We start from the raw sequence: 10,579 nt of genomic DNA, 5'->3' as shown, positions 1-10,579 counted from the left end.
TGTATATATATATATATAGATATATATATATATATATATATATATATATATTATATATATATATATATATATATATATATATATATATATATATATATATATATATATATATATATATATATATATATATATATATATATATATATATAATATATATATATATATATATATATATATATATATATATATATATATGGGAGCTATATCTAAGTCTAAACCGATTTCTTCCAAAATCAATAGGGTTCTATTCTGAGCCAAAACACATACTTGTGCCAAATTTGAAGTCGATTGGACTAAAACTGCCACCTAGACGTTGATCACAAAAATGTGTTCACGGACAGACGGACAGACGGCTATATCGACTCAGGAGCCCACCCTGAGCATTTTTGCCAAAGACACCATGTGTCTATCTCGTCTCCTTCTGGGTGTTGCAAACATATGCACTAACTTATAATACCCTGTTCCACAGTGTGACGCAGGGTATTAAAAATATAATATTGACAAAATTTTCTATAGAAATTTTTTATAGAAAAAATAATTTTTTTTAGAAACAAAAATGAACTGTCATTGGAATAAATTTGTCATCTATCAGAAGACCGGTTTAGAAATGATCCGGTTCTGTATTGGTTCATTCACGAGAATGAACCAAAATACTGGGAAATACCAATCATGCAGCTAGCATCTCGTTTTTCATCAAGCAAAAGTGAAAGGATTCAGATTTAGATTACTTCCATAGATTCATAAAAAGAAATTCACTCACACCAAAACAATCATGCCAATATTTATATATCAGATTTAGTTTTAACCAAATACTTAGACGAAACACTGTAACTATAGCGAAGATTCCAGCTATGCGAGCATGCTTAGCGAACAGGGAATGTACATAAATGACTTAACTTTTAGACCATACAAATAACGCAGGTGTTGAAATGAGGAGTGATTATTGCACTCTTTAGATTTGTAAAATATCATGCCATTGGAAGATCTCCATGCAAAGTGTATCATTTTGAAACATGACCATCGAGTAAGTTCCAATGGTCAGAGTGACAAGCAGCAAACAGCTATTGATCGATGATTACTTATGACCATTGATGCATTAACGTTGTTGCTGTTTTCAGTTTTTTTTGAAAAGTTTGCCATTATGTGGCATTGCATCCGGTTGATCCAGCTCTCATATGGTATATACAAAGATATTGGCCATACATTCGTTTTGGCTGTTTTATTTGTTTTATTACAACTGAAAGTGGTTTTTCCGGTAGGCAATTATTGGTGTTACGTGAAAATCGTGAAAATCTCACAACGAAAGTAATAAACAAAATAAAACACACAAAAAAATGAATTTTGCAACTTTTTATTGTCCAGATAAGTAAAACATGGAAGGTAGGGGAGGCAAATGACAGTGTCATAACGGTAGGAAGGGAAACATGTTCACTGACATTGAATTTTCGTAAATGCTATCCAAGGCCTTGCAGAAAAACAACGTCTTCCGAAGAGCCATAGCTAGCTTACATAGCTTTTACCATATTCAAGTGGTGTGATGGTGGAAAATCTTAATTTAAACCGTTATTGAAATTCAAACTGAAAGGACGTTATCCCGGTTATACGCGGAACAAGTTTAACCGAATCGTAGCTATATTTTCTCTAAAAAAAAACAAATAGAAAGTGTGAGGTAATAAGAAAAATAAATAAAAAAATTTTAATTTTTCAAATTAAAAAAAAAAGTTATCATATTAAAAAACTAATAAGTAAAATTAATGAATATAAATAATAAAGAATATATAAAAAATCGTGAAGACGTGTTTAAGCGAGTATTTTTAATATAATTTTTTATAGTAAAGAAGAAAAATTTGTTTGAAAGCAATTAAAAAACCTAATAAAATACATAAAAATAATGCTGAAAAATCGCCTAAGGATATACAGTTTATACAAAATATAAAAGAAAATAAATCTTAACGATAAATTTAACTAACCTCTGAAGCATTAATAAACTAATAATTTCATATTATTTGTTAATAAAGTAAAACAAAAATAAAGTTAAAAAAACTAACCTCTGAAATATACAAATAAAAATTCGACTATTTCAAAACTTTGATTGATCGATTAAATTTCCTCAATGATTTGCAAGAAAGGGAATTTTTATACCCTGCTCCGCACCGTGGAACAGGGTATTATAAGTTAGTGCATATGTTTGCAACACCCAGAAGGAGACGAGATAGACACATGGTGTCTTTGGCAAAAATGCTCAGGGTGGGCTCCTGAGTCGATATAGCCATGTCCGTCTGTCCGTCTGTCCGTGAACACATTTTTGTAATCAAAGTCTAGGTCGCAGTTTTAGTCCAAGTGACTTCAAATTTGGCACAAGTATATGTTTTGGCTCAGAATAGATCCCTATTTAATTTAGAAGAAATCGGTTCAGATTTAGATATAGCTCCCACATATATATTTCGCCCGATATGGACTTATATGGCCCCAGAAGCCAGAGTTTTACCCTAATTTGGTTGAAATTTTGCACAGGGAGTAGAATTAGCATTGTAGCTATGCGTACCAAATTTGGTTGAAATCGGTTCAGATTTAGATATAGCTCCCATATATATCTTTCGCCCGATATGGACTAATACGGTCCCAGAAGCCAGACTTTTACCCCAATTTGGTTGAAATTTTGCAAAGGGAGTAGAATTAGCATTGTAGCTATGCGTACCAAATTTGGTTGAAATCGGTTCAGATTTAGATATAGCTCCCATATATAGCTTTCGGCCGATTTACACTCATATGACCACAGAGGCCAATTTGTTGCTCCGATTTAGTTGATATTTTGCACAGGGAGTAGAATTAGCATTGTAGCTATGCGTGCCAAATTTGGTTGAAATCGGTTCAGATTTAGATATAGCTCCAATATATAGCTTTCGGCCGATTTACACTCATATGACCACAGAGGCCAATTTTTAACTCCGATTTAGTTGAAATTTTGCACAGGGAGTAGAATTAGCATTGTAGCTATGCGTGCCAAATTTGGTTGAAATCGGTTCAGATTTAGATATATCTCCCATATATAGCTTTCGCCCGATTTACACTCATATGACCACAGAGGCCAATTTTTTGCTCCGATTTAGTTGATATTTTGCACAGGGAGTAGAATTAGCATTGTTGCTGTGCATGCCAAATTTGGTTGAAATCGGTTCAGATTTAGATATAGCTCCCATATATAGCTTTCGCCCCATTTACACTCATACGACCACAGAGGCCAATTTTTTGCTCCGATTTAGTTGAAATTTTGCACAGGGAGTAGAATTAGCATTGTAGCTATGCGTGCCAAATTTGGTTGAAATCGGTTCAGATTTAGATATAGATCCCATATATATGTTTTTCTGATTTCGACAAAAATGGTCAAAATATCAACATTTTCCTTGTAAAATCGCCACTGCTTAGTCAAAAAGTTGTAATTTGCCTAAACTTCTAATACATATATATCGAGCGATAAATCATAAATAAACTTTTGCGAAGTTTTCTTAAAATTGCTTCAGATTTAAATGTTTCCCATATTTTTTACTAACATTGTGTTCCACCCTAGTGCATTAGCCGACTTAAATTTTGAGTCTATAGATTTTGTAGAAGTCTATCAAATTCTGTCCAGATCGAGTGATATTTAAATGTATGTATTTGGGACAAACCTTTATATATAGCCCCCAACACATTTAACGGATGTGATATGGTATCGAAAATGTAGATCCACAAAGTGGTGCAGGGTATAAGATAGTCGGCCCATCCCGACTTTAGACTTTCCTTACTTGTTTAACTTATTTTCAAAATTTACTAATAATATATAAACAAACAAAAAAAATATAATTCTTTCAGTTTTTATATAAACTATAATAAAATAATAATAAAAAATAAAATAGTATAAAAAACGTTTAAGTGATATATTTAATTTCTTAGGAGAAAAGTGTTTGTATTTTATTTATTAAAATTTTTAATGCCAATATCATGAACATGTTAAAACAGCAAAATCAGGCAATAAACAATTAAACATACTATATACAACCATAATGAAAGCCATGCCCATTTTTGGATCTAACAATCTTCCGATCAGGACTGTGGAGTCGTAGTTTGAAGATTTTGCTAGAGTCGGAGTCGGGTTTCAAAGCTTCTCTAAGTGGTTTCACTGAAATGTGGAACACCGTTCGGACTCGGCTATAAAAAGGAGGTCCCTTGTCATTGAACTTAACATGGAATCGGGCATTACTCAGTGATAAGAGAGAAGTTCACCAATGTGGTACCACAATGGACTGAATAGTCTAAGTGAGCCTGATACATCGGGCTGCCACTATACCTAACCTAACCTAACCTAGAGTCGGAGTTGTAAAAATTTTGTTCGACTCCGACCCTGGTCAAATCAAAATTTTAAAATCACTTCATATTTTCGTAACTATACGATATAGCTGTCTGTATACGTCACGCTCACATATAAACCGATCCATTGATTTAGTCTCTTGAACGCTTATGTTAGGCTAGGGTAGTCTGGTTTTGCCAAAAGATCTATTCACTTTTCACAGCCTGAAATTTTTATACAATTTTCCAGAATTTGGGATGCCCAAAAATGTGCACATTATGGCTGCTGTCGTTCCATGTTTTGATATAGTCTGGCATAAACATATTCTTGAGTACATAAAAATTTGGATCGTAGATTTCTTTTGGATCCATAAAATGAAATTAGTGTTTTTTTATTATTTGTTAACAGGGTATTATAACTTAATGCATAAGAGCAACAAAAAGTTTTGCTGGTCGTATTTCAAAACCAAAAAAATGCGAATTGTTTTTTGCTAGAGCAAGAATTACAAAAATATAGCAGCAGATACCGTAACAAAGAGAAAAGTTTGTGTCTTAAATCTTTTGTTGTTTTCCTATGGTTAGTAATCGTTGTCATCAAAAGTTTGTTCCTTAAGTCTTTTGTTTTTTTCTTTTAGTGTTAGAATGTCACTTTAAACTTACATATAAAATGGATTTCGCCTTCATTTTACAAAATTATTTCTAAAATCTTCTAAGATTAGGTACATTTTAATGTTATGTCCATCATGTCTTTATATAAGAAGGGCGGTTATATCTTAAGTCTTTAGTGTTGGTTCCATGGAGTAAAATTTTACGAAAATAAACCTGTTTAATACAAATCAAAATCTTAATGACCCAAAATATGGAACTATAGCTCAAGATTATGAAATAATATTTGACCACTTCCTAGTGATAACTTAGCTTCATTTAAGAGATAAGTTTGTGTCTTAAATCTTTTGTTGTTCTATAGTATTTTAGTTCTTAGAATAAGATACTCTTAGACATATTCGCATCTATACTGCAATAAAGACAAATAGGTTCAAACTACAATTTCTTGTAACAAAATAACATGTATATCCACTTAAAGTTTGTTTTTTCCTATTTTTTGCAGGTTGCTCCTGCATTAAGAAACTCGTAAAGATGTCACCATTAAAACATGCAATACTGATCCTTTTGTTGAGTAAGTATCCACATTGTTTTCCTGTTTAAAAATATCAGATAAAAACATAATAAATCTTTTCCCTCTCCAGCGTCATTGGTTACGGCTCGCAAAGTCAAAAGGAAGGGTGTTTATGGTAATATACACCATCGTCCATTACAACCCCCTTCAGAACCATCAGGTCTCTCAGAACCATATCAATTCGAAGAGGTACGTTATGATGAATTTGCTGCTAAACGTCACCATAATCTCAATAATCGTCAGACTCATGCATCACACTATGAGGCTGTACAATATGATCCGGAACATTATGGCGGTGGTGATCATGTGAGTGTATCATCTGGGGGTTCATATCTGGTAGATAATGGTTTACGAAGCATAGCCAAAGGTTCTGCTGATCAAGCGAATTCTGCTGTGGCCTCACAAAATGCTGCTGGCAAACAAGCTGCTTATATAGCAAAAAGTACTTTAGCTCAGGCTGCAGTACAAGCTGCTGGTACAGCAGTTGCAGTTTTAAAGGGTAAAGAAGTACTTTTACATCGTTTGGAGGAGCAAAGTGCCGAAGCGCATAAGGCAATGCAAAGTGAACTAACACAACTACAGCAAGCAAAGAGATCGGCCAAAGCTGCTCAATATTCTGCTCAACAGGCTCTACAACATGTTTCGGTACTAACAGCAGCCTTAAATAATGCCCAGGCTGCTTCGGAATTAGCTCAAAAATCTGCCTCTGAGGCAGCCGCTGAATTGGCATCACAAATCGATATGGTGGCCCAGGCTAAGGCAAAATTGGAACAAGTTGAATCACAACTTTATACAGCACGTTTGGATTATGAGGAGACTAGAGATGCTGCAGAGAAAGCTACACATTCTGCTCAAGAAGCTCAACTTAATGCCAATGATGCTGGTCTTCATGCTAATGTGGAGCTAAGTGAAGCTTCAGCTTCGGTTGCTGTATTACCCATAGGGATACATGATAAGAGTGATAATGAAAGTAGTGCTAGCAATCATAATATTGCCAAAAGGAGACCCAATAATGAGCAAACGAATAATCATAAAACCCAACAGCAGCAACAACAACAGGGGCAAGGCCAATCGAAACAAAAGTGATAAAAGTGATCGCGGTTTTATTTTGTAATTTTTTTGTAAGCAAAGATCTATTGTTTTTTCATATTATTTCCAGTATTTATTTCATTTAGTATAGTTTACGATTTTAGAAGCCAAAATAAATGTTTTTGATTGAATCTTTAAAAATGTGTGTGTGAACTTAAAGGGTGAGGAAGAATTAAGAAGTCACAAAGAATCCATTAAAAAATCCAAATTTACGTACTTTATATAGGCATTAAATCGACATTTCGACTAGACGAGTTTCTATTTATACCCTTCACCACTACTGTGGTACAGGGTATAATAAGTTTGTGCATTTGTATGTAACGCCAAGAAATAATAGTCATACACCCATCGTTTAGTATACCGATCGGCTTAGAATTAAATTCTGAGTCGATTTAGCGATGTCCGTCTGTCTGTCTGTCCGTCCGTCCGTCTGTCTGTATATGTAATTTTGTGCACAAAGTACAGCTCGCAATTTAAGTCCGATCGTGCTCAATTTCGGCATGGGGTCTTTCTTCGGATCAAAGACAATCGCTATTGATTTTGGAAAAAATCGGTTCAGATTTCGATATAGCTGCCATATATATTTATCACCGATTTGATCGTAATTCACGTATTTATGAACCGATCTTCTTCAAATTTTGTTCATATGAATGTTTTGTCGGTCACGTAAAACCTGCAAAACATCAGCTAAATCGGTTCAGATTTAGATATAGCTCCCATATATATCTTTCGTCCGATTTGCACTTATATGGCTTCAAAAGCCAGAATTTTACCCTGATTTGCTTCAAATTTAGCACAAGGAGTACGTTTAATAATATTGTTAACTGTGCCAAATTTGGTTAAAATCGGTTCAGATTTAGATATAGCTCCCATATATATCTTTCGTCCGATTTGCACTTATATGGCTTCAAAAACCAGAATTTTGCCCTCATTTGATTCATAATTTGCACAAAGTGTACGTTTAATAATATGGTTAACTGTGCCAAATTTGGTTGAAATCGGTTCAGATTTAGATATAGCTCCCATATATATCTTTCGTCCGATTTGCACTTATATGGCTTCAAAAACCAGAATTTTGCCCTCATTTGATTCATAATTTGCACAAAGTGTACGTTTAATAATATGGTTAACTGTGCTAAATTTGGTTGAAATCGGTTCAGATTTAGATATAGCTCCCATATATATCTTTCGTCCGATTTGCACTTATATGGCTTCAAAAGCCAGAATTTTGCCCTGATTTGATTCAAAATTTGCACAAAGTGTACGTTTAATAATATGGTTAACTGTGCTAAATTTGGTTGAAATCGGTTCAGATTTAGATATAGCTCCCATATATACCTTTGGTCCGATTTGCACTTATATGCCTTCTAAAGCCAGAATTGTACCCTGATTTGCTTCAAATTTGGCAAAAGGAGTGCGTTTAATAGTATTGTTAACTGTGCCAAATTTGTTTGAACTCGGTTCAGATTTAGATATAGCTCCCATATATATATATATATATATATATATATATATATATATATATATATATATATATATATATATATATATATATATATATATATATATATATATATATATATATATATATATATATATATATATATATATATATATATATATATATATATATATATATATATATATATATATATATATGTATATATATATATATATATATATATATATATATATATATATATATATATATATATATATATATATATATATATATATATATATATATATATATATATATATATATATATATATATATATATATATATATATATATATATATATATATATATATATATATATATATATTTCGTCCGATTTGCACAAACGCCAGAGTTGCTTCAAATTTTGTATATATACGCCAGAGTTGAGTAGAATATTTCATATTTTAGACCCATTTTCAATGGGAGTTTCCTTCAGTTGACTCGATAGTTTCCACAGAGAATATATTTAATATGTTTTTGATCTAATTGGTTCAGATTTCGTAGTCATATTTCACACTGTAATACCACACTTTCCACAAAACGGTCGAGTTTTAAATAAACTAGGCCGAATAATATATCACAACCCACAATTGACCACATATAATGCCGAGATTTAATCAATATCCTTGTAAAAGCGCCACTGTAGCAACAATTTTAAATATTACTTAAATTTTCCTTTATCTCCAATACGTATTTCTCGCTCTATAAATCGTAAATATTATTTCGTACAATTGCATTAAAATTGCTCTAGCTTCATATTTCCCATATTTTGTAACTAATATTGTGTTTCATCCCAGGGTGTTAGCCGATTTAAATTTTAATTCTGGAGATTTTAAAGAAGTAAAAAAATTGTCTCCATATTGTATATAAATTACATAAATATTTCTAATAAAAGCCTTCATAATAACTCCCTTGAAATGGTAACACAAATTTTTAGTCTACATAGTGGTGAAGGGTATAATATAGTCGGCCCCGCCCGACTTTAGACTTTACTTACTTGTTTTCAGTTTAAATACCTTTCCAATGTTAGTTATTGAAAGTTAATTTTCTTGAAAATTTTCCAAAATTTCTTTCCCGCGATTCTCAGTCTTCCGCATTTTGAAACAAACATCACAAATAGAGTAAAAAGATATTTTGAAGCAAAATTGACCATAAAACAACAACTCCTCCCTAGTCATATGAAACACCGCTAATCCATACTTAAACGTCATAATAACTGCTTAAGTCACTTGGACCATGATTACAATGGAAGGAAACAATACACATTACATTCAAGGAATATTAACGAATTCCATGCATTCAAATATAACCCCAAGTATTATAAAATAAAACTTGATTCGAAAATTCCTAAATATTTGGCAAAAATCCATTTATGAGGGTGAAGCCATCATTGAGGCTCCATTGTTATGCTGCCACTCTGGCTGCCTTACACAAAGAAAAACTACAGAGGATCATGACTATAGTACTGTGGCATAAACGACGAAACAATTGCATAAAACCAAGGCTATAGTTCAAGACCAATTCCCTCTTTGTAAAAAGCTCAAAAGAATGTGTGAGCAACAATACAAGCTACCCAGGAGGCACAGGCGCAACTTATGACTTTGAAACACATATAGTGGCTCAGGCGAATATGGGTAATTCCAAACAGATAGTCAAGCAGCAAAAAAATTCAACCAAGTTCAATTTGGTTAAAGTTTACCAACACTAAACTGGCCAAATTCAAGGCTGTTTCTGTGGTGCATATTGCAAAACAAAATAAATGCACAACGTCTTGGTCTGCAAATGGTGAAAACTTTTTTTCATTTCCCCCTTCATCACAAGTGCAACATGACCAACATTTCCAGAAAATATAATGACGACGGCAACGTGGTTTGACACATTCACCAACTCAAGTGGAAATGCTGAAATGTACAGGGAAAGAGAAATATGTCGGAAATTTCGTTAAGGTCTTATCATTGTACTGGAGAAGTTAACTTCCTGTCAATGGGGTTGCCAGAAGACCGGCATTTGAGGTTTCGTAGGTTTTTTATTTATTAAAAATTATTTAATAAAAAAGTTTAATTAAATGACTATATGACTTTTCATAGTGACATCTTATCCTTTGATCTTTAATTTCAATAGCTAAAAACCAACAGCTGATCATTTGATTAAAGATTACGAAAGAGATTTTCATATAGATATTTAATATAGAAAAAAATCGAGACGTTATTGATTTCATAACTGTGGGCAAATGAGTGCCAAACTTTGGCCTCCCTAATGTATAGACAATTGAAATCATATGAAGGTGGTTATATAAGTACATAACAATAAATACTAGCCAGTTATTATTCAAAATAACCTGATTTTAACACGATAAATTTTAAGCTTAATATCAGCAGTCCTCAAGTTTAGATAAAGTTCAGCGAATGGCGAGTTTGTGTACCTCATGAGCATTCAGTAAGACAGGAACAGATTCTCTTACTGTCATGTTGTATCTATTGCCTTT

The 10,579-nt window shown here is 32.6% G+C and overlaps 1 protein-coding gene across 1 annotated transcript; it reads left to right on the top strand.

The window, feature by feature from the left end:
• Positions 1 to 1,551: 1,551 nt before the first annotated feature.
• LOC142220597 (uncharacterized) lies at positions 1,552 to 6,733 on the top strand. The gene is made up of 3 exons (XM_075289803.1): positions 1,552 to 1,669; positions 5,435 to 5,503; positions 5,574 to 6,733. The coding sequence occupies exons 2-3, from the start codon at positions 5,464 to 5,466 to the stop codon at positions 6,587 to 6,589; spliced, it is 1,056 nt and encodes a 351-aa protein (XP_075145918.1). The 5' UTR covers positions 1,552 to 1,669; positions 5,435 to 5,463; the 3' UTR covers positions 6,590 to 6,733.
• Positions 6,734 to 10,579: the final 3,846 nt, after the last annotated feature.

Source organism: Haematobia irritans, chromosome 1 (assembly GCF_050003625.1).
Source record: "Haematobia irritans isolate KBUSLIRL chromosome 1, ASM5000362v1, whole genome shotgun sequence".
NCBI classification, from domain to species: Eukaryota; Metazoa; Arthropoda; class Insecta; order Diptera; family Muscidae; genus Haematobia; species Haematobia irritans.
This window is presented reverse-complemented; position numbering and strand designations above follow the sequence as displayed.